The sequence below is a fragment of the Neofelis nebulosa genome, chromosome 10 (genome assembly GCF_028018385.1).
Source record: "Neofelis nebulosa isolate mNeoNeb1 chromosome 10, mNeoNeb1.pri, whole genome shotgun sequence".
In the NCBI taxonomy this organism is placed as follows: domain Eukaryota; kingdom Metazoa; phylum Chordata; class Mammalia; order Carnivora; family Felidae; genus Neofelis; species Neofelis nebulosa.
Genome location: NC_080791.1, coordinates 16,705,766 through 16,730,340, shown reverse-complemented (window position 1 = coordinate 16,730,340; position 24,575 = coordinate 16,705,766). Strand labels below are relative to the sequence as shown.

The window sequence follows — 24,575 nt, the reverse complement described above, 5'->3', positions numbered from 1 at the left end:
CGCTTCTTTATTTACATGTCTGGAGTCTGGGCTGAAATGACTCTGAAAGCTAAATTCACCCGGGACTGCCTACCAAACTGTCTACACAATGCCTCCCCATGTGACAAGGGCTTCCTTACAGCATGGCCTCAGGATACTCAGACATTTCATACCGAGGCCCTAAAAGTGAGTATTCTAGCAAACAAAGTAAAAGCTATAAGGTCTTTCAAGATGTAAATTCAAAAGTCTTTTAGCATCACTTCTGCCATATTCTATTGGCTGAAGCAGTTACATCCCCATGAAGATTCAAGAGGGGGAGACACAGACTTTACTTCTTGATGAAGCAATATCAGAATTTGTATCCAGGTTTTAGAACCAGCTTAGTAGGCTTATCTGGGATGCTTTATTTCTGTTCTATGTGGCATCAGTAGGAATTACACATGCTTTTGTGATCGCATATGCTTTTATGACCATGTGGCAGTCAACTGGGGGCTGCTGAGGCACCTCGGTTCTCCACACGGCTAGCTCCAACTTCCTCACATGGCAACTGAATTCCAAGAAGGCAAGTCTGAACATACAAGCACTTACGAAGCTTCTGTTTGCATCTCATTTGCTGATGGCCCATTGGCCAAAACAAGGCACATGGCCAAGCCCAGAACAAATGTGGAAGGGAATCACACAAAGGGCATGGGTACCAGGACGCATGATTCACTGGAGACTGTTAATGTAACAACCCACCACACCTGGGCAACTCCCATTCACCCTTAAAGACTCAATTCATGTTTCTCCTCCAAGAAAGCCTCTCTGACAGACTGGGTGGTCACTTGCCCCTCCTTTGGGGTCCCACAATACTCTGTGCACATCTCTACCTTTGCCTTTACCCTACTGTTTTCTAATTATCTCTATACCATTTCTGTCTCCCCCATTGGACAGCCCTTTGAAGGCAGAGATTGTGCTCTGTTGATCTTTGTAATTCCAGGGTCTAGCCCCATACCTAGAACAGTGTGCCCAGAATAATGTTATTTAATCATACATCCATGAATAAAAGTCTTTTTTTTTTTTGATGTTTATTCATTTTTGAAAGACAGAGAGAGACACGTTGCGAGCAAGGGAGGGGCAGATAGAGAGGGAGACACAGAAGCCAAAGCAGGTTCCAGTCTCCGAGCTGTCAGCCCAGAGCCCGACACGGGGCTCAAACCCACAAACCGTGAGATCATGACCTGAGCCAAAGTCAGACTCAACCGACTGAGCCACCCAGGTGCCCCAAAGATTTTTAAATAAATGTTGAAAATTATACCTCCATGGTGCTTTGTCCTCTTGCCCTCTTCCCTGTGTTCTAAGAGCTAACTTTCATTTTTTGTCATACTCTCCAACCAAACATGAACTTCAGAAAGTGACCTCACTTGGAGAGTTCACCTCAACTAGAGATTAGGAGAGGCCGCGCAGAGTAGAGCACTTATCCCAAGATGTTTGAATTTCGGAGACCAGTCATGTTTCCAAAGAAATTTGCAGATCAACACAAAGTTACCAAATTTCCCTTCTTGCCTTTGGGCATTAAAAACACACATGCCACCCACCGCCATCACTTCAAAGAAGCAGAAAGGCATAACCTTAGAAGGAAAGCGTAGGCCTTCCCAAGGAAGGGTAAGTATGTGTGATAAGACCTCAAGTAGCCCCAAATTGGGACTCAACAGTATGTGCTGTCTTGACATCTGATAAAATTTGGAGCATCTAGCCACAAGTCCTTCTTCCAGCTTGGCTCCTGCTAAGTAGTTCCCTAGCCAATCGACCCTCTTTATCATGGGGACTAGACATGATTCCTGATTGTCCCTAAGCAGCGGGCTTCAGTTCCATGCCAGCCCACAGAATTAGTCAACAAGCCAACCAAATCCTCCGGCTGGAAACGGGCATCCCACCGTTTAGCCAACAAAGCCTGCCTCCCACTGCTCCTGGCTGTTCACTCCGCTGTGCAACTCCTGTGTGCAGGGTCCTCCTCTGGGCTGTGAGCATACATGACCAATAACCTACTGTCGATCTCACCTGTGTGGTGTCAGGTGCCATGCGTTCAGCCATCTCTGGAACCCAGGGGTGAAAATCCCTCCCTCATCAACACAGTGAGGAGGCGGTAATCAGAACAAGGTGGCAACCTGATGGCTATGTTAGAGCGTCCCACACTGTCCTCGTTTTTCTTATTTCACCATGGACCAGAGAAATCAGTCTAGTAGAAGTCTGAAGTCCCACCCCAGGGCCAGTGGAGACCACTGTATGTGGAGTCAGGAGATCTAGGATATAACTAGTCCTGGCAGTGCTCCAAAGTATTTGTCGGTCCTTTGACAAATCATTATCCTCTTGGACCTGTTTCCAGCTATAAAATGATAGAACAGCTTCTGTCACCTGTGTGATTCTATAAACCCGATCTGACGAAATGGGTGAAGAAGAAGAGTGAATGGCTGGAGTCCTATGGTCACCCTAAAGGAATATGCATTTTTAGAGGAGTTTTCACCCCACGTGTCTCTAGCTAGAGCAACCGGAGATGATGCGAGAGTCAGTTCTAAGGAACCAATAGGGCAACCACAGGCTGTCAGGAAATCTTGCTTTGGGTGGATTCCTCTAAACCCTTCCTGCTTTCAGCACCCTGATCCTGTCCCATTAGCAAATAGGAGGACCTCTTTTTTTCTTTTTAAGTTTATTTATTTTATAATCTTTTTTAAATGTTTATTTTGAGAGAGAAACCACACACATGTGAGTGGGGGAGGGACACAGAGAGAGAGACAGAGAGAGAATCTCAAGCAGGCTCTGCATTGCCAGTGCAGAGCCCAACGCGGGGCTCGATCCCACGAACCATGAGAGCGTGACCTGAGCCAAAATAAGAGTCGGATGCTTAAACAACTGAACCACCCGAGTACCCAGCAAGTGGGAGTTTTTAAATCTCCCCTTCACCATCTGGTCCATCCCTGCCCCCAGATTATCTCATGTGAACCATCAATTCCAATCAGCCAGAGATCTTGCTTTAGCAAACACACAACTGCCATACCCTCTGGAGTCCACACTCCCCTCCCCTTCCCGAGGTAAAGTGCTTGGGGACCCAGAAAGGAGGCCAGGTCCTCATAACCTCATCAAAATAGCACAGCAAAGCTTTCCATCCAACAACGCTCAGAGACTCGGCCACAGCATGGGGAAGAGCATCCAGGGTCTCGTCCAGCCAGAGCCCTGATAGCTTCTGTAGTTAAAATGCCTCTGGGTATCCCCATGTTCTGCCAAAAAAGGAACAGTCTCCAGTCCCACCTGTGTGTGTGTGTGTGTGTGTGTGTGTGTGTACGTGTGTGTGTACGTGTGTGTGTGTGTGTACGTGTGTGTGTGTGTGTATGAGAGAGAGAGAGAGAGAGAAGAGGGATAGGCCCCAGCCTAAAGCAACTGTGCTCTGATAGGAAAGGTCCCTGGACTAAGAATCAGAAAGCTGTTAGGCGAAAAAAGAACACAATGCAGGGAGTGACAGGGAGGAGGCCAGCATTTCTGGCATGTAGCAGGAAGATAAATGGACAAGATGAAATGGTGGTGAAGGCTGACAGCCAGGACACCCGGGCCCTTAAAAATTATCCTACAGACAATGAGAAGCCAGACTGCCTGATCTATGAAGAGGGATGATCTTATTAGGCCAGTGTTCTGCAGTTCCCAGACCCTGGGGAGCCTGTGAAAAGTGCAGACACAGGCAGCAGGAATACTGGACTAGGGAGACCCCAGGTGGGCAGGGACGACTGCATTTTTCATAAAATGCCCCCAGAGCTTCTGCTATTTACCACGGTGAATTACCCCCTACACTGGACCATCCTCAAAGCTCCTTGCAGTTGGAAGGTTCCATCATGCTCAGTACTAGGAGGCCACCTAACCTCCCAGGGAGGCAGAGGGAAGTAAATCTACCACTTGCTAGCCCAGGGATGACTTCCAACAGTGCCACTGCAGTAATGGAAACTGCAGTTAAGGTGCCAGGGCTGACTGCTATGAAGAAATAGGAGAAGGGGCAGGCAGATGGCCGGGAGGCAGGGCCAGCCTACAGGATGTCCCAACCAGAATTCACAAAAAGGCCATGAAGATGCAAATCAAACAAATAAACCTTCATTCAAAAAAATTCACCTCACCTGTGGGTGGGAGCGACAAGTCATTGGCACTGGCCACCAAAAAAGAAAAAAAGAAAAAAAGATCCGAGGGCTTCTGGTGACTTGAAATTGACTGAGCTAGGGTGGATGCCCCAGGGAATCAAAAGCCTAGTTTCCTCCATTCCTTTCTAGCAGTCCTGTCTTCTCCCCTTCCCCCACAGTTCCACATTGTCTCGTCCCACTGGGCTGAGACACAGCAGCTGAGTGGCTCAGCACTGAGGACCGAGGGTTCCACTCACAGCTCAGGTGGGCTGGTCAGCTCTCCCACTCCACAAAATAGGACTGGGAGTGGGATGGGACGAACCCCACATATCGTTGTGAGGTCAGCACAGCCAGGGATGTCATGTGGCCGGCACAATGTCTGGCAGAAAACAGTACTCCTGCCCCTGTCTGAAGACCAAGCAAGCAGGGGGCGGTGGGGGGCGGGGGATGCCTAGGATCAGGAGGACTATATGAAATTGAGAAGAACCTTCTGGCTATCTGCCCTGGGAGGTGCCAGCCCAGGAGTAGAGGGAGTCTGAGTGCCCCAGAGCAGAAAGCCCCCGAAAGGGTTAGGTGTTCTAGGATGGAGGAGGGAGTGGGGCAGGGCTCAGGATCAGGAAGGACCGGCAGGACGCAGTGCCTGCCTTGCTTCTGAAGAGCTGCTCCAATGTGGAAAAACACCCCGCCATCTTCCTTTGGAGAAAGCCTGGAATATTCCAACTCCGAAACTTCTCACTGGAGGCTCCAGGGAGATGGGCTCCAGCCGAGAAGGAAAGGAGGAGGCAGGAGGAGGCGTGGGCACTGACCAAAGGGGCGGGTGGCTGGCCTGCCTCCTCCACCCCTTACCCCTTGGTTTTCCCACAGGCTTCTGAAGCCTCGGTCGGTCGGAAGAAAGGGTTAAAGCCTTAAAAGGGGAGCAATCATTTCGGGGTTCTGGGGAGCGCCTAGTGTTCCTTGCGCTGCCCCACCCTGATCCCCGGGGTCCTGAACCCTCTTGTCCCTGGCCTGGCCTGCCGGCCACAGGGTGAGGTCCCCCTTCTGCGGCAGACGGCCACTCTCCCACATCTATACCAGGCTACCTCCTCCGCCCTCTGCCATCCTTCCTCGCTCCCCCCCGTCTCCCCACTCGGGCTCTGATTGGCCGAGTCCCGGGCCCTCCCCGCTCCTCCACTCCCACCCCGGGTGAAAACTGCGGGCGCCGGCAGGGTGCTGCAACTGGAGGCGGCGGTGCGTCCGGGGGAGGCTGCAGCAGCAGAGGACGGGAGCCCAGGTGGGAGCAGGAGCCAGGGCGGCGCCCGGGGCGCTGGGAGAGGCCCTCCCGACCCGAGGCTTCGGGAAAAGGTTCGGGGGCGCCCCGGCGGGGAGCTCCGCGGTGCTCGGGGAGGGGTCGGCTTCCCAGGCAGGGGAGAGTGGGACGCAGCTGCTCGCTGCAGGCCAGGGGCCGGGCCGCACCCCGCCTTCTGCGGTAGGAGCTCCCGGGCTCTCACCCGCCGAAGGGACGGCTGTCTGGGGCTGGGGCGCAGGAGGAGAACCTGGAGGAAGGGCGCCAAGGACAGCCAGCCTTGGGTTCTGCTCTCCACACAGACGTCCCCAAACCGAGCTCGCCAAGGCGTGGGGTGGGGGCGGTGAAATTGCGGCGAGAGGACGGACGACCGCCGGCTGGAGGGAATCTCTGCCCTGCGACCTCGCGGAGGGCTGGGTGCGGGGCGTCAAAGGACCGGGGAACCGCAGTGCTGCGGGCGGGGACTGGAAGGCGGGCGGACGGGGGGGAGGGGAGAACTGAGAAAGGGTGAGGGGGGGAAGGGGGGAACCTCAATTGGGAGAGGAGCCGAGTGAATTTCAGAAACGGAATGAGGATGGGGCTAGTCAAACGGCGGCTGGAGAGGGTGGGAGCGCAGAACTTCTCCGGGCTCTGGGCTGCAGGGACACAGAGCAGGGGAAATGAAAACATCTGTGCCTCCCCTACCGCTCGGTAACCACCCCCCTCTGGCTCTCCAGCCCTCCTCCAGCCCCAGCTCCATTTCTTCCCCGCTCTGGCCCTCTAGCCGAGGCTTCCCCTTTCCCTCCTAGATCTCAAGCTCACGTCCCTCCTCCGTAACTCAAATGTCTGAGTCAAAGCCAGATGCCGACCCCCTTTCTTCCCCAAGGCACCTCTCAGTTACAAGTCCGAAGGGGTAGGGACTGCAGGTTCAGGCTTCGCGGGACCTCAGCCTCCCCCAGCCTCAGGGCTGAGCGCCAGGGACCCTGGGATTCGACTGGCGGTGCACCTGGGCACAGGCACCAGGGCAGTCGTACCCCCCCCCCCCATCCCCCGGCGCAGGCCACTCCCTGGCCTCTCCCTGGTGAGCCCTGATGCGGACAGGCCAAGCTATCTGCCCAGTGTGGACGCAGGGATATTGGTCCAGAGTAGGCTTCGGAAAAAGACAAGGCACAGAGCCCAGGCAGGGAGTCTACTGTAGCAGGGCTCAAGAGACATGCCCAGAGGGCTGGACATTTTGGAAACATCCTGCAATCAGAGAGCACAGTCGCTTTCCCTTACAGACATTCGGGAACACCCTTAGCCGTGTGCCAGGTACAGTCCTATCTGGAAGCACGTTAGCCACACAGTCCTTTCAGAGGAAGGAAATTAATGTTTGTGGGTCACTTACTATGGAGCAGTCCTCAGTGCCAGAGGTTTATCATTTTTCCTAAACCCATCACCACGCTGTAGGTATCTAAAGCTGATTCTTTCATTCATTCAGTATCTTTTGAGCATCTGTTATATGCCAGGAACTGTTTGGGCACTGGGGGTTTTCTCCTGAACAAGAAACAGAAAGCCACTGAATGGGGAGTTTTTGTGGAATGGGTAGAGTTTTAGTGCCGCAAAATAAAAAGAGTTCTGGGGATTGCACCACAATGCGAGTGAATTTAACACTGCTGAACTGGACACTTAAAAATGATTAAGGTGGTAAATGTGGTGATACGTCTACTTTGCCTTCCTGAAGAGAAAAGGAGACGGTAAAAGTCACTTACTCAAAGAGTTCAGCAGACACACACCATTGTAGGGTGTGTCCACCCTCCCCCTTGCTTTCCGGGAGGGGGGAAAGCACCTGGTGGCAGTGTCACATTCACTAGTAAGTGGGAGGGGACAACCATGGAGAGCAGCTTCCGTGGCTGCCGGGGCCATCATGGCAGAGGCCCTCCAGCCCGAGCAGCAAGTGTGGGCACACCTACCCCACCTCTTGGCTGATACCCATCTTATCCCACCCCCAGATTGAGGACTGAGCTCTCTGCACCATGAACCCCACCATCGGCATCACTGTTTTGCTGACAGGTACTGGGCAAGGGGCAGGGCTGGGATTGGGATTCAAAGCACGCTGGCTTCCTTCCCTTCAGAGGAGCGAGCTTCTTCCTGCCGACCTCAGAGGGAGGAGGTGACAAAGGGAGAGAGGGCTCTTTTTCATCCCTAAATCAGCTGAGCAGCCTAGCTGATCTCCTGCCTGCTTGAGGTGGCTTTTGGAAAAGCAGTCCACTGAGTCTGCCCCACACTGAGGTGGAATCTCCAAATGGAAAACAGGAACCTACATCAGCTCCCCAAGATCTCCTGCCCCTGGAACACCCAGGACTAAAGAAGATGAGGGAGGGGGGCTGAGTCTGCAACGGGGAGGTTGAACTGGCCCTCGGGGACCTCTGGGGTGGGGAAGGGTGCCCAAAGAACAGACCCTTGTGCCCTCCCTGGCCAGGCCATTCTCTACTGTTAACGTGGGTGGGAGGCCCCCTGCTCTGCAGGGCCCCCCAACTTGGATGCGGGCACTGCCGGTGCCAGTCTTGCAGGTAGCCCGTGGGCAGAAGGTGACCAGCCTGACAGCCTGCCTGGTGGACCAGAGCCTCCGTCTGGACTGCCGCCACGAGAACTCCACCACCTCCCCCATCCAGTATGAGTTCAGCATAACCCGTGAGAAGAAGAAGCACGTGATCTTTGGCACTATGGGGGTGCCTGAGCACTCATACCGCTCCCGAACCAACTTCACCAGCAAGTACAACATCAAGGTCCTCTACTTATCCGGCTTCACCACCAAGGACGAGGGGATGTACACATGTGAACTCCAGCTCTCTGGCCAGTCTACCACCAGCTCCAGCAAGAATGTCTCTGTGCTCAGAGGTGAGGCGAGCTCCCAACAAGTCCAAGTGAGCTGGGAGAGGGAGGCTAGGGAGGAAAGGGTTGGCTAGGACAGCAAGGCAGTCCCCCTTGACTGGGCCGAAGAGGAGAGGGGCCCCAGAAACCTCTCTCCCCCTACCCCAACTGCTGCCTGGTGCCCTGGGGAACCACTGCCCTCTGTGTGAATAGGGAGAAAGGCTGAGGGAACGGTGAGACAGGCAGAGTGGTGGAGCGGACACTTCCACCGTGACTGGGCAAATCACTTGGCCTCCCCAGCCCTCCTCTTCCCCACCTAGAAAACAGGGATGACACACAGTTTTCTTTTGATGATGCTTAATAAAGATCTGATATGATGTTTGTTCAAGAGCTCAGGAACCTGCAAATGGGAAAGACAGGTGGTTCTAGTCGAGCAGACGGGCCCTGGTTCCGGCTAAGACATCCTGACACCAGCCTCCCCAAGGGAACGTGCCCTTCTCAGGGCCTGCGCCTGCCTGAATCCTGGTGCCTCTTCTTTCCTGCCCTACCCCTCCTCCCTCTTCTCTCCCCACAGACAAACTGGTCAAGTGTGAGGGCATAAGCCTGCTGGCCCAGAACACCTCGTGGCTCTTGCTGCTTCTGCTCTCCCTGCCTCTCCTCCAGGCCATGGACTTCATCTCCCTGTGACTGGCTGGGCAGGAAGCCACAAGGCCCAGGCCAGAGACCCTACTTCTCGGAGTTGGCTGACCCCCTACCCTCAATCCCTCACACACCTTGGGGAGAAATGGGGACCCTACCCCTCACAAGGAATCCCAGTGCCGCATGCCATTGTCTACCCATTCCCCAGCCCCACTGCTGCTCACACCCCCTCTGCACGCCACTGGCTGTCTTTTTTTTTTTTTTTTTTTTTTTTTTTAACTCTTTGTTCCAGAGTTGCTTCTGTCTGGTTTATCCTTCCTTTTCTTTAGGAGTTTGTGAAAAGGGAAGCCAGGGTTGGGAATGTGATGGAGAGTGAGGGCATGGGAGGGGTAGAAGGATGGAGGGATGCCAGTCCCTGGGATGGGGGAGGGGGGGGATCATCCTTGCCCACCAGGACCAGAGGCCCAGGAGAGACCTGGATGAGGAGGAGGATGGGATGCATCTGGGCCTAGCACATCCCCCAGCAGGCAGGGATGGTGCCTGAAGACCCCGGATGTGAGGGCACCACCAAGCATCTGGGGCCCCTCACAAGAGGAGAGAAGGAACATCTCCAGGAGCGGCCTCTGCCACAGCAAGAAGCCGTCCACATACGGGAAGCAGTTCCACATAGGGAACTGCCGAGGTTCCCTAGGGGCCTCAGGCCTGGTGCGGCCCCGTGAAAAAGCAGATTCTGCCTGGGAGCCATCTACTGGCGGGTTGGAGAGGGGGTAGAAGAGAGGGTCCATCAGCCCTCTCTGCCTGATGAAACTAAAACTGAGAGCCTGCTGTCCCTCACCACCTCAAGCAGCAGTTGAGAGGGTGGCAGAGGACAAGCCTCCTCCCAGCCTGGCCCAAGCTCCTAAGAGCTTCCAGAACTCTGGCCCGCAGGCAGTAAGTCAGGCCAGGTAGAGTCCCAGAGCGGAGCAGACTTTGGCCCGCGTTTGGGAGCCTCTTCCTTCCCTCCCCCGACAGTGCCAGCCCCTTCTGGCCGGTGGCCAAGCCTTGAGACGGCCCTCTGCCCCACAGGCCTGTCCTCTCGGGGACCTGGGGGGTAAGGGCATCTGAGGCAGCCCATGGAGTGAGACCCGTGAGCGGGACATGCCTCGAGAGATGGCTTTTCCCAACACCCGGCTCCCCAGCCGGCAGCTGTGCCCCGTCCTGTGACTGTGTGTAGTGCCACCACGGCTTATGGTATCTCATTGAGGAAAAAGAAAAGTGTACAATAAAACCAAGCCTCTGGAATCTGTCTTCCAGCCTTTCTCTGCTTTGCTCCCTCCATCTCTCCCCAGGCCCGCTCCCCTAGGAGTCAGTGAGTAGAATGTGAACGTCAGTGGCCATCCTCGTGCTGGGAGCTACAACAGGATCACGAGGTGGTTCCGGGTTCCCCCAGAGAGCCTTCCCGGCTTTGCCCCGGGAAATCTGGGGGAAGGCGGTGGGGACCATCCAGGGGCTTATTCGTTTCGTATTCCCCACGGTGGAGGCTGATTCTAAGCCTTTACTTAAAGGCCCAGGATCTAAATTCATGCCCCCGGCTCCCACTCTTCCTGACACCTCCTGTCGACGCCTGTGCCTTGCCAGTGGCCCCGTACAGTGACCGTGCCAAAAGATGGCAAGAGAAGCCCGCGAGTTGGGAGAGGGATCCACCTGTGTATCACCGACCATGAGGCCCACATCACTCAGCATGGTGCAGCCAGCCTGGGGTCTCCAGAGGACGCCAGTGGACACAGGCGCCTCTTGTTCAGTCCTGCTGGGAGCTTTGAGCGCCACGCCAAGAAAATAAAAAGAGCCTTTGTGGGGGAAGGGAGTTTGAATGCCACCCGTGGGGTGGTAAGAGTTAACATTGGAAGGGCTTTCTGGAAGGAACTGAGGAGCCAGGTGTGAAGCCTCAACTGTGACAACACCGCAAGCCCCTGGCACCTGTGTAAAGCCTCCTGTGTGACCTTTGTCACACCCGGGAGCAGCTCCCCTGGAGTTTAGCAGCCACACTACGCAGAGGGTCCTGGGGAGATGGTGCTGCCCCCTGCAGCCACGCTTGGGGGAGGAGAGCCTGAGGCCTGCAGTGGGTGAGGCTAGCTTAAGAAGCCACAGAGGCCATCAGAGAACCAGGGGCTCTAGGAAGGCAGGAAAAGAGAAGAGAGGAACAGGGGGGCCCAAAAGGGAACCCTACGACTTAAAGCCTGGGCCGTCAGGCGTCACAACGTAAGCCAACCCAGAAAGGCCATGCTGTGGGCTAGGGGAGATCTGGGCCCTCAGAGGCAGGCCACAACGGCCATCAGGTCGTCTCTGGGCAAGTCAGAAGGTCTTGAGGAGGCTGCGGGACGTCCACGGTGACATGGCTAATTATAAAGAGGGCGGGGCCTGCCCTGGTTCCTGCCCACATGCCCCAGACCCCAGCCCATCAACCTCCTCCCTACTTCTCCTCACCCCTTTCCCATGTCCCCCTCAGCCGTGTCAGTCCCTACCTTGGGATCTGGATTCTTCTTGCTCAACAGCAACAGAAGCTCCTTTCCACACACACCCATTTCTGACTAGATCATCCACTGAGACAGAGGACTAGCTGCACAGGGCACAGTGTAAAGGTCTCTCCAACATCTAGCAACTCCCTCGGGAAGGGCAAGGAGGCCACCATGAGGAGACCCAGGGACTCTCACGGGTCAACCAGTAAATCTACACGGCGTCCAGAGTACCTGTGACCCGCATCCTCCAGCCTCCTCAGCGTGACCCCGATCCCCTCCCTGTGTTTGCAGCTTCCGGGCTGCAAAGAGCATGTCTGTCTTTGCATGAGAAAGCAGCCATCTCAGGTGAAGGGGAAATGTTGGAGCCATCAGCTCTCTTCCACACAGCCCAGGACAGAGGTGGATTGCCTTCCTGCCCAGGGCTCTTAGCCTCAGGGAGGTTCATGTCCTGTGAAGACTCACAGGAGGCATCCGTGCCTGGCAGAGGAACACCTGGAGCCAGGGGAAGGTATGGGAAGTGGACACATGGTGTAGGGGGCAACGTGGGACCACAGGAGGGTTCCAGGGAGGCCAGGCTCGGCTCCACACCCAGAAGGGGCCCTGGATGGCTGGAGCTGCCCAGCAGCAGAGGTGGGAAGTGCCCAGCAGTGGGCTTGGTCAGTGGAGGTCACCTGCCCAGTCTGCAGTAAAGCAGTTTCCTGAATTAGGTCAGAACCTGGACTCGATGACCCTGGTCACTTCACTCTTTAATGCCTCACTTCTCTAATATTCAAAATAAGATGGTTCGGCCGGAATCATTTATTTGTAGAACAAACATTAAGGACCTGGCTCTGTGCCTAAAAGACACAGCCCCTGACTGAGGGAATCTGCAGTCCAGGAAGAAGAAATTGATCTCAGTGCAGTGATCAGTGCCATGAGGCAGGGAAGCTGTGGCAGACACTGCTGGGTATTCCCCCTCCTTTCTCAGCAGTAGGACCCACAAGTTAGAAATGGAACATGTGGTCCAGAGTGAAGACTGCATTTCCCAGCTCCCTTGCAGCAAGATGTGCCTACGCGGCTAAGTTCTTTCCGATGGGACGTGAGGGCAAAATGACGTGTGCTTCCTATGAAGTGCTCTTAAAGGAAAAACACATGCCTTTCTGCCCCATTTACCTTTATGCTGGCTGGAATGTGGACTTGATGGCTGGAACTAGAGCAGCCATCTCGGACTATGAGATAGAAGCTGTGTGTTACAAATGACGAAGCACAAGATAGCAGCCTGTGTTCCTGGTGATGGTACTTCGTGGTGGCAGCTGTGGACTACCGACTTTGTGCTACTGTTATTTGGAGTTTTCTGCATTCACAACGAAACCTAAACGTACCTGAAAAAGAAGCCACTGCTCTTTCAGGAGCCCCCTGGGTGGCTCAGTGAGTTAAGTGTCCAACTCTTGATTTTGGCTCAGGTTATGATCTCACGGTTCAGTTCGTGAGATCGAGCCCCATTCGGGTTCTACACTGGCAGCACAGAGCCTGCTTGGTACTCTCTCTCCCTCTCTCTGCCCCTTCCCCACTCATGAGCACATGTGCACACTCTCTCTCAAATTAAATAAATAAATAAATAAATAAATAAATAAATAAATAAATAAATAAGTAAGCCATCATTTAATCCCACTGAACTACACACTTAAAAATGGTTAAGACGTATGGAAACCAATTTGACAGTAAATTTCATATATTAAAAAATAAAAAAATAAAAAAATAAAAAAAAAAAAGTGCACAGTCCTAGGTCTTAGCAAAAACTTAATACATCAGCAATTTTGGGTATGGAAACCCAGGACCAGCATTTTAAATAGGCCTACATGATTCTCGAGCACGTGCCCTAAAAGTTGAAGACTACTATAGAAATATGAAAACATAGATTTTTAGAATAAAAACTCAAAGCGTAGTTTGAAAAAAAAAAATGGTTAAGACAATAAATGTTATATGTGTTTTTTACCACAATAGGAAAAAAAAAAAAAGAAGAAACCAAAGTCAAGTTCAGAGAGACAGGAAGTAGCATGGGTGGTTATCAGGGGCTGGAGGAGGTTGAGAAACTGGGGAATGGGGAGTTAGTATCTAATGGGTACAGAGTTTCAGGTTTGCAAAATGAAAAACATTCTAGAGATGGACGGTAGTCATGGAGACACAATACGAACACGCTTAATTAACACCACCGAACCACACCCTTAAAGATGGCCGAAATGGTAAAGTTTATGTTATATGTATTTTACCACAATTTTTAAAAAGCAGCAGCAGCCGAGGCACAAGGGAACTTTCTGGAAGTTTCAGTATACTGAACATGGGTGAATTTCATTAAATGAAAATCAGTCCTCCATAAAGTGCTATGGGAATATACAGGCAGGGCCCTTGGCCAGAGAAGGAGTCATGAATAGGAGTTAGCACAAAAAGCAGGCTCTACTAAGTTATAAGGTGATTACAAAGAAAGAAATATTATTTTATTGCTTCTATATCCTGAAAAACATGGGAAGAGGGATGGGAAGCCTTTGTGGATTCAGTCCAAGGACAGGCCTTAGCCTCTCTCCAGGGCAGCTCACCACTGCTGGCTGATATAACAGCTCTCTGAACACACAAGCCCATCATCAGGGTCCCTGACCCAGGCAATCCTCACTCCCAGAGTCGCTAAGTGCACACTGCATGCCGGGGAGTAATTACCCGGGCAGGGTGACGAGCACAGGGTAGTGAATGATACAGACAGGTTCCCACCCCACAAAAATGCTCTCACACAGAACATGGACATTAAGCAAGTAAACCAGTGACTAAGTCTGATGAGTATAGATTGGGATCATCTACACATAAGAAGCGATAAGAGAACACTTTACTCAGGATGGCCAGGGAAAGTCTAGGGAGAGGGCCCTTGGGCTGAGTCCTGGAAGAGAAGCTGGCCTTTTCAAGAGCAGCAGGCAGAGGGACAGTAAAGGCGCACTCACTCAAGGTGCTCAGGCAAGGGATGTCACTGCAGAGGCAGACGACAGCCAGGTCCCGTGGAGCCTTGCAGGTCACGGTGGAAAGTGTGAATCTTATTCTAAGGGCAACAGACAACAACAGTAGAAGCAAAAAATCGGGAGGATATTGCATTAATCCTAGGAAGACGCTACAACAGTTTGGGCAAAAATCACAGCAGCAAAAGTGGTGCCTTTCAGGTACACACAAAATTAAAAGTGAGAGGTGGGGGTGGGGTAGAGAGAGAGGGAGACAGAGAGGGAGACAGAGAATCCAAGCAGGCTCCACACTATCAGCACAGACCCCGATGCAGGGCTCGAACCCACGAAACCATGAGATCATGACCTGAGCCAAAACCAAGTGTCAGACGCTTACCCGCCTGAGCCACCCAGGTGCCCCTATATTAATTATTTTAAAATAAATTATTTTTTAATTTTTTCTAATGTTTATTTAATTTTGAGAGAGAGACAGACAGACAGAGCATGAGCAGGAGAGGGGCAGAAAGAGAGGGAGTCACGGAATCCGAAGCAGGCTCCAGGCTCTGAGCTGTCAGCACAGAGCCCAACGTGGGGCTCAAACCCACAAACCGTGACATCATGACCTGAGCCGAAGTCGGACGCTTAACTGACTGAGCCACCCAAGTGCCCCTAAAATAAGTACTTTTTTAATTCTCAACAAGAACCACACACACAAAAAAGATGGCAAGTATTAATTCCAGAGGGAAGAAAAATCGAATTCTAATCATAGCATATAACATGGCTTAGCTGTAAAGAATACTTACGTAGTCATACGAATATAAACACTAAACTGTGATGAATGAACACTTAAACTTTAACGAAAAGTTGTGAGGACGCTATACTGGACATGCAAAAAGGGTAAGCACGTTTGGTGGGGGAGTAAATAGGCATATAAGAAAGCTAACGTCATTTCCACAGGTGAGAGAAAACGGGGATTACTTCAAACTGAAAAATCAGGAAATAGCTATCGATGCGAGAAATTCCCAAATACAGATGTAAATAGCAGGAAAAAACTAGGCAAAACAGCGGGGAGTGGTTGCTTGGGGAAATGAGAATCTGGGATGGGGTCACACACTGCTTTTACGTGACAAACCTAGTAATGTAATATTTCTTCTCTATAAATAGATCAGGTCGCTAAGCAATAAAAATTCAGCATATTTAAAGAAATATGTTAAGGCCTGCTCCCAAAGGACAGCGAGGACTTGCTAACTAGTGGTTTGGATAGAAGTGGAGGTGCTGAAAGGAAAGAAGAAAGAATCCCAGATGACCCCTAGGTTTTGCCTGACCAATGAATGGATGCCATGTGTTAAGGCAGAAAAGGCTGGGGGAGCGCTAGGATAGAGAAGTAGATATGTTAAATCTACGCTGCCCATCAGACATCCAAATAGAAGTAACAAGAAGACAGCTGGATAGCCCAGTTCTGAGCACAGGGGAGAAGTCGGGGTTAGAAATAAAACTTGGTAGGGGTGCCTGCGCGGCTCAGTCAGTTGAGCTTCTGACTTCGGCTCAGGTCATGACCTCACGGTGCGCGAGTTCAGGCCCCGTGTCCGGCTCTGTGCTGACAGCTCAGAGCCTGGAGCCTGCTTGGGATTTTGTGTCTCCCTCTCTCTCTGCCCCCACACCACCCCCCCCACTCATGCTCTGTCTCTGTCCCTCTCTCTCTCTTTCTCTCTCTCTCCCTCCCTCTCGAAAATAAACATTAAAAAAATTTTTTAAGTTTATTTATTTTTGAGAGAGACAGAGTGAGTGGGGGAGGGGCAGAGAGAGAGGCAGAGAGAGAGAATCCCAAGCAGGCTCTGCACTGTCAGCACAGAGCCCGACATGGGGCTCGAACTCACGCACTGTGAGATCATGACCTGAGCCAAAACCAAGAGTCGGACGCTTAACCGACTGAGCCACCCAGGTGTCCCTAAAACAAATGTTTAATAAAAAAAGAAATAAAACTTGGTAGACATCAGCATTTGGGTGGCAGGCACCGACCATGGCACAAAAAAGATCATGCAGGAAGACAAAGAGAAATAATCAAGCCCAGGCCTAGAATCTGAGATGATCGAATATTTAGAGTTTCAGGGGGAAGCAAAGGATCTCAAACAGGAGCTAGAGAGGGAAGAGGAGAGCCAGGGGTCTGTGGAGTCAAAAAAGGGAAAGTTTCGAAAAAGAGCAATCGACTAGATCAGCTGCTGTTAAGAAGTAAGATGACTAAATAAAAACTAAGGGAAGAAGAAGCAGGAGGAGGAAGAGGAGAGAGAAGAAGAAGGGGAGGAGGAGGAGAAGAAGAAGAGAAAGAGGAAGGGGGGGAGGAGGAGAAGAGAGAAGGACGACAAAAGGAGGAGGAAGAAGTCAAGTAAGATGAAGAGACCAAGTTGTTGGTGACTACGGTAGCTAGTCTCCAAGGATGGCCCTCTAAATAAACCATGCCCCTGCGTAATCCCTTCCCCTTGAAGCTGGGTTGGCCCTGTGTTTTGCTTATGACCAATAGCATATGGTAGAAGTCACGCTGCACGACTTCCAAGGCCAGATCATAAGAGTATTTGCAGCTTCCACCTTGCTCTCCAGGAATTCTCACTCCTGGGACACTCCCTCTTGGAAGTGTCCCAGCTGCCATTCTGAGCACCTAAGTCAAATAATTGGCCATGTGTAGGCACTCCAGTCCCCAGACCCAGCTAAGCTCCCAGCCAAGAGCCACCATCAACTGCCAGTCGTGTCCGTGTGCTGCCTTGGACGTCCAACTCAGCAGATCCTTTGGATGACTCCAGGTCCAGCTGCTACTGACCACATCCTCGTGAGAAAGAAATTTCAAGAGAGAACTTCCCAGCTGAGCCCATCAACCATAGCAGGATGGGATACATTAATAAATTGTTTAAAGCCACTGAATTTCGAAGTGGTTTGTGATGCAGCCATCGATAACCAGACAGTGGCTTTAACAAGAGCAGCATAATGGGGTTCTGGTAACAGAAGCCAGACTACAGTGGTGAGTGAGGATAAGTGGGAGAATGCAGGCTTCTCTTTCAGGAAGTCTGGCCATGACTGGGTGTGGGAGGTGGGGAGGTGTGTGAACCCGAAGTCGGGAGGGCCAGGGGTTTTCATACAAGCAGCAAGGTCATCAGCTGAATGAGAAGATGAGGAGATAGAGAGAAGATGAGACAGATTTGAGGAGAGTAGATAATATAAAATAGTCCTATCAAAAAGTGGGAGCGGTGGAAGAATTCTAAAAACGGTCTCTGAAGATTCCCTACCTCCTAATCCCTGGAGTCCATACGTGAAGTAAGATGTCATCCCCATGATTATGTTATGTTATGTGGCACAGTTGATCTTAAGGGAGGGAGATTATCCACGTAGGCCTAACATAATCACATGAGCCCTTAAAAAGTAGAGAATGTTCTCTGGCTAGTGGCAGAAGAGAAAGAGAGGAAGCCAGAAAAAGCACATGGGAGATTCGACATGCCATGCTGGCCACTTCAGAAGGAATGTGGGCAGCCTCTGGGAGCAGACAGCCCATCCCAACTAGCTGCCAGGAAAGAAACAAAGCCCCCTCCCCCCACCTGCGGCCATAAGGATTCGGATTCTGCCAACAGCCTAAAATGGGTTTGGAAGTGGATTCTTACCCTGAGCCTCCAGCTAAGAGCCAGCCTGGCCAACATCTTTTTTTTTTTTTTTTTAATGTTTTTTTTAACTTTTTTTATATATTATTGAGAGACAGAGAGAGACAGAGCATGAGCAGGGGAGAGGCAGAGAGAGGAGGAGACATAGAATCCGAAGCAGGCCCCAGGCTCCGAGCTGTCGGCACAGAGCCCGAAGCGGGGCTCGAACTCACAAACTGCAAGATCATGACCTGAGCGGAAGTCGGACGCTCAACCGACTGAGCCACCCAGGCGCCCCAGCCTGGCCAACATCTTAATTTTGGCCTCACAAGACCCTGGCCAAAGAACCAGCAAATCCCACCAGGACTTCTGACCTATAGACCGTGTTGTTTTGAGCCACTAAGTTTCTGGACATGAGCCCTGACACAGTCAGGACGCTGCCCTCTCTTGCTGCCGGGCCTTCTGGGGGAGCTCCACCCCTCACATGGGGGTGACTCAGCCTCTTAGAGCCTCTGTGCTCTCTCATGATGACGGCCATCATCACAGCTCTGGGTCAGGCTTTGGGACTTAACGTCTTTATAGTTTCCTGCCATCTAGACCTGAGCTGTCCAACATGGTAGCCACTAGTCTCGGATGGCTCCTCAAATGTAAGGTTAAAGGAATCACAGTTAAACAAATTAAATGTTCAGGGGTGCCTGGGTGGCTCGGTCGGCGAAGCGTCCGACTCTTGATTTCAGCTCAGGTCATGATCTCACGGTTTGTGAGATCGAGCCCCACGTCGGGCTTTGCCCTGTCAGCTTAGGATTCTCTCTCTCTCCCACTCCCTCTGCCCCTCCCCTGCTCTCTCTCTCTCTCTCTCTGTCAAAATAAATAAATAAGCATTAAAAAAAAAAATGTCCATGTTTGCCCGCTGGCAAACAGGCCTATAGGATGCTCACAGTCCACCCAGTTCCTTCTCACCTCTATCACCTCCTGTCCTCCCTAGTGCCCTTTGTCTTGTTCCTCGGTTCCTGTAAACACCTGCTGGACCACAACCCAGCGAGAGTGTTCTACACAGAGCACTCAAAACTCAAAGAAATGCCTCTCTCCCCATTGCCTTATAAAAAGCAAGAGGTGAGGAGCACCTGGGTGGCTCAGTCGGGTGAGCGTCTAACTCCCGATTTCAGCTCAGGTCATGATCTCACGGTTTGTGAGTTCGAGCCCCGTGTCAGGCTCTGAGCTGACAGGCAGAGCCTGCTTGGGATTCTCTCTCTGTCTCTGTCTCTCTCTCTCTCTCTCAAAAATAAAATAAAAATAAACATTTAAAAAGCAAGAGATAAGAACACAATTCCCATTCCACCAGATTTAACATTCCTCTCAGCTCAGTGATGGATACTTGCTTTACACTTAGGAAACGAAAAGCCCTTTGTATGTAGTGATTTTCCCAAAGCAAAGAATTAGTCAGCCCCAAGATAAATTGAAGCCCCTCTCTCTCTAGAAACTGAAAACTGCTTGAAACTTTTAAATGATGGCTTTTCCTGTATCTCCCTATCAAGGTGCCAAAAATCATAGAGTCCAATGTCAGGCAGACCCCCCCCCCGCCTTATAGAAGTCTCCCCAAAGCTAACGTGAAGACCATGAAGGAGCGGGGCAGCGGGTGGGGGGGGGGTGGTAAGGGAGGGGGACCCAGCCAACTGGAAGACCTAAAGCCAGGAAGGCACTGGATGTTTGGAGAAGGACACTGGCATGAGGAGAACCCCAACTATATAGCACATACATCAAAACAAACTAGATGTGACACACTCTTGCAGAAAGTGCAAGGCAATCCTAAAAAAGGTGACCTCACACAGGGATGATAGTGTGCGTGTTACTGCTAATTTAAGATCTGTAAAATGCTACTGACACTTCCTTTATTTAGTGTAATAAACTTTTTTAAGTGTATTTACCTTGAGAGAGAGAGACAGAACACGAGCAGGGGAGGGGCAGAGAGAGAGGGACAGAGAGGAATCCCAAGCACGCTCTGCACTCCACTCTGAGCCCAACTCAGGGCTCAATACCATGACCATGATGAGATCATGGTCTGAGCTGAAACCAAGTCAGATGTTTAACCATCTGAGCCACCCAGGCACCCCTAGTGTGCTAAATTTTTAGTGTTAGATATTAATGAACTTAAAACACATATCAGGCATTTCATAACTCACTCAGTCTTCCTAATTTTACTTTTCATCAGGGGTCTTCAAATGCAAAACCTCCTATCATTTCAGCAACTCCACTGTCAATGGCTGGGGAGGAATATATTGCCCGAACTAAGAGAAACAGAATAAAACTCCAAAAGAAAACAGAAGCAATAGACATAGAAGGGGGGAAATTTAGGGGAACAAAAGACAGAAAATCAAAAAGATCCGATCCCAGCAGATGTAGGAAACACGGTGAGATAATACCTCTAAACAGTATTTTCGCTCGCTTCCCTTTCTCCGCATAGTCCCACTTTAAGCAGCCAAGTTTTTGTGCTTATGCCTCAGTAAAGGGATGAGACAGCAAAAACCAGGGGGAAAAAATTCCAGCTTTTGGAATTGAGTTGCCTAGGCCCTTAATAAAACAGAAAGGACTCAAAACCTATACAAAAGATGCGGAGAAAAGATCTTGGGTAAAGCCAGACTCCCACTGGCGTTACCCCCAGCCAGAGGGAAGAGATAAGAGAACAGATGGCGGGTTCTGTCCTCAGACACCTTAGACAGCAAAACCCCCAAGCAGATTCTGAGATCTGAGATCAGTGTGCTTCCATCCCAACATCCTGGGTAGAGCCTCAGAAAGGAGACACAGTCCCCGAAAGAGGAAATGACTGCAGAGTGTAACCTACTTTGGAGGCAGCTAGAACCCTGGTCAGTGTCACACTCTCTCTTGCTACCCCAAGAATGATTCCTATGTATCCAAGAGTGACCCAGAAGTAGCATAAAGACACCAGACCTAAAGAGGCCAGGCAAGCAGGAATCAGGCAGTAGACATCTAAGTGGACACTTGACTGGCCATTTAATAACAAGGCCCACTTCCTCTAGTGCTCTGGCAAATATATATGGGACATTCTTTAGAAACTCAGGCAATCCTTGGAGAAAGGAGGGGAAATTCCATCACCGTCTGAAACTAAGTGTCCACCACTCCAAACAGAAATGTAGGTATATTACAGCGGTGCCTGGGTGGCTCAGTTGGTTAAGTGTTGGACTCTTGATTTCAAGAGATCGAGCCCTGCGTTTTTGCGCTCTGGGCTGGGCCTGAAGCCTGCTTAAGATTTTCTCTCCCTCTGCCCCTCCCGTGCTCTCTCTTTCTCTCCTTGGGAAGGGAAGGGAAGGGAAGGGAAGGGAAGGGAAGGGAAGGGAAGGGAAGGGAAGGGAAGGGAAGGGAAGGGAAGGGAAGGGAAGGGAAGGGAAGGGAAGGGAAGGGAAGGGAAGGGAAAAATGTAGGTATATTACAGAAAAACAATGTTATGTTTCCTGCATCTTTGAGTTTGTGGACTAAAACAATCCCTCTGTAAGAATTAAAGGAGGGGAGGGGCACCTGGGTGGCTCAGTCGGTTAAGCGTCCAACTTTGGACGTGATGGACTTCGGTCATGATCTCACAGTTTGAGTCAGGCTCTGTGCTGACTGCTGGGAGCATGGAGCCTGCTTTGAATTCTGTGCCTCTCTCTCTCTCTTTCTCTCTCTCTCTCTCTCTCTCTCTCTCTCTCTCTCTGCTCCTCCCCCACTCACACTCTGTCTCTCTCTCTCAAAAATAAATAAATGTTAAAAAAAAATTTTTTTTAAGAATTAAGTGAGGGGAGAAGTTGGAAACCAGCAAATTCTGAGTAGGAAATTGAATGAACGATCATGCCATTCACAGATGTAGGCAATAAAGGAATGGGAACAAACTAAGCGAAGAATGATGAGTTTAAGGCTTGGACATGTTGAGGGTGAGATGGTGATGGGGTGTCCAAGGGCATGTCAGGAGGCAGACAGGTAATTATGACTGGTGCTGAAACTACAGGTTTTGGCGTCATCAGTCCGTAGAAGGAGCAGGTGATGAATGAGTAGCGGATCAGAGCGATCTTCTCGTGTGCTGCCTATAGGTCAGGCATTGCTGTAATGGTTTTTTCATGCACATTAACTCATTTAATCCTCGAGTCAACTCTACAGGGCGGGTACTTCTACCAGCCTCATTTGTTTACACGTGAAGAAACAGATAGGAATGCTGCAGGCCTCAGAGCTAGTAACCAGAGGAATCAGAAGTCATCCCAGAAAATCTACAATCTGCACCCAGAACAACCACCATGCTATAAGGGCTACTAGAAATAAAGAGGAGGAAGAAACTGTCAGGAGGAAAACCAGAAAAGCCTTATATGATACAACCTAAAGGAGAAGAGAGCTCCAAGGAGGAAATGGTGAAAGGGACTAAATTTGCAAGAGGTCCAGTAATTGGTTATAACTAAACAGGCAACTGGGATTGCACATAGGAGATCTCCGTGCCCAGATTGGGTAGGTTTCCTGATGTCGTGATCTCGCGGTTGGTGGAACCGAGCCATGAGTCAGGTTCTGCACTGACAGCACAGAGCCTGCTTGGGATTCTCTCTCTCTCTCTCTCTCTCTCTCTCTCTCCCTCTCTCTCTCTCTCTCTCTCTCTCTCTCTGCCCCTCCCCTGCTCATTCTCTCTCTCTCTCAAAATCAATAATAAAAATAAAAATTTTTCTTGACCTCACTTCTCCTTTTACTTCCCACCCACCTTCCTTTACCACAAAACTCCTCCAAAGAGTTTTCTACACTGTACCCCATCCTTCTCTTCGTACCCTTCCCTGAGCCCACCTACAGACTTTCACCCCACCACGACACCAAAACTGTTCTTGTCCAGGTCATCAGGAGCCTTCTAAATCAATTCCCAGACTTGGGTTACTTAATCCATCAGCAGCATTTGACACGAATGATCTTTCTCTACTCCTTGGTAAATTTCCTTTCTTGGCTTACAGCATAGCACCCATCTCTTGGATTTTTTCCTTCTCTACTTCACTAGCCACTCCTAAGTCTCTGACGGCTCCTACTCGTTTCTAAAACTATTTAATGTTGGAGAGCTCCAGGATTCGGTCCTTGCACATCTCTTCTATTTCTATTTGCTCCCTCGGTGACCTCCCCTAATCTTACGGCTTTAAACAACAGCCATATGCTGACAGCTCTCAATTCTATATTGCAACCCAGACCCTGCCAAACTTGCACATCCAGCCACTTTCTTGACATCTCGACACGCCTAACAGACATCTCAAACTTGACATTATTAAACCAAGCTCCTGCCCTCCTCCTACCCACTTTCTCAGTTAACGTTCAAGCCAAAAATTCCTCCCTTTCTCTCACACCACCTCATCCATCAGAAAACCTTATTGGCTCTAACATTCCAAGTACGTCCGGAACCTAACCACACCTCCCCACCCTCCTGCCTCCTACCACACTAACACCGCCATCTCTCACCAGATAATTGGAGTGACGTCCTTAATGGTCTGCTTCTTTTCAGATGTGTTCCCTGGCTCTTATCAGATGTGTTCTCAGACATCAGAGGATGTCCCCATCCTCTGCTCAAAACCTTCCAATGGCTCCCATCTCAGAGTAAAAGTTGAAGTCCATGAAAATGGCCTTAGGGCCCTAGAGGGTGCACTCCCTGCCTTCCCTCATTGACCTCATCTCCCAAGCTGTCCTCACTCCAGTCACACTGACCTTCTTGTTTTTCCACAAAAATGGCAACTGTGTTTCTACCTCATGATCTTTGCATCTGTAGTTCCCCTCTTCCTAGAACATTCTTTCCTTAGATAGCCAGATGATTCGCTCCCTCACCTCCTTCAGGTCACTCAGATGTCACCTTCTCATTGAGACCATCTCTGACAACACCTTACACACTGTGTATCTGCCTGTGTTTTGTTTGCCTCCGTCGCTCCTACTGCCATCTAACATACTACATATTTCACTCATTTGTCTTCTGCTTCTACTAGAATGTAAGCTCCCTGAAGGCAAAACTTTTGCCTGTTCTGTTCACTGCAGTATCCTCTGTGCCTAGAAGAGTACCCAGCACATCCAAGAGCTGTCCATAAAACATGAAGGAAGGAGGACCCCAAAGGAGTATAAAGAACCAAGATCAAAGGGAGTCATCTTGGACAAGAAGAGGGAAGCCTCCTTCACTGCCCTGGAGCAGAGGCAAGAATGGATTCAGATATGTTTGTAGGCGGAAATTTAAGTATTTCCCTTCTGGTTGGCTCTAGTGTCTCTGGGAAACGGAAGACAAGGAAGATCTTGAAGGCAACGGTGAAGGACAGAAATACCAGCCACAGAGAACAGGAGAAGGAGCTAAGGACACTTGGAAAGACCGAAAACCTGGATTTGCCTTGGCGCCAATCTACCTGGCTGTGTGATTTTCTTCAACACCACAGGAAACACAACAAATGGGAGCCGCAAAGTTCTGTCTTAGCTTTTTCCCAAAAAAAACAAAAAAACAAAAAAAAAACAAAAAAAAAACCTCCCTTCCACTAACTCGGTGCCTCAGTTTCCCCAGAGAGTCATCCCCAATCACTGGTCTCATGTTAGCAGAGAGAGAGGTGGAGAAAGGGGAGAGGAGAGAAAACTAGGAGAACCAAAGCAGACCCTCTCCCAGA

At 50.7% G+C, this 24,575-nt stretch overlaps 1 protein-coding gene and 1 long non-coding RNA gene across 4 annotated transcripts in view; one reads left to right on the top strand and one right to left on the bottom strand.

The window, feature by feature from the left end:
* LOC131486930 (uncharacterized) overlaps positions 1 to 24,575 on the bottom strand; it is a 292,256-nt gene that overhangs the window by 251,052 nt on the left and 16,629 nt on the right. The gene's annotated exons all lie outside the window — the stretch shown is intronic.
* THY1 (Thy-1 cell surface antigen) lies at positions 5,268 to 10,149 on the top strand. Of its 3 annotated transcripts, none has more exons than XM_058687048.1 (4): positions 5,268 to 5,385; positions 7,368 to 7,428; positions 7,921 to 8,256; positions 8,804 to 10,149. In XM_058687048.1, exons 2-4 carry the CDS (start codon positions 7,392 to 7,394, stop codon positions 8,914 to 8,916), a joined length of 486 nt encoding a protein of 161 aa, XP_058543031.1. In that variant the 5' UTR covers positions 5,268 to 5,385; positions 7,368 to 7,391; the 3' UTR covers positions 8,917 to 10,149. The 3 variants fall into 3 exon arrangements, with proteins under 3 accessions (XP_058543031.1, XP_058543032.1, XP_058543033.1); XM_058687049.1 differs by having other exon boundaries at positions 5,350 to 5,456; XM_058687050.1 differs by lacking the exon at positions 5,268 to 5,385 and adding an exon at positions 5,556 to 5,580.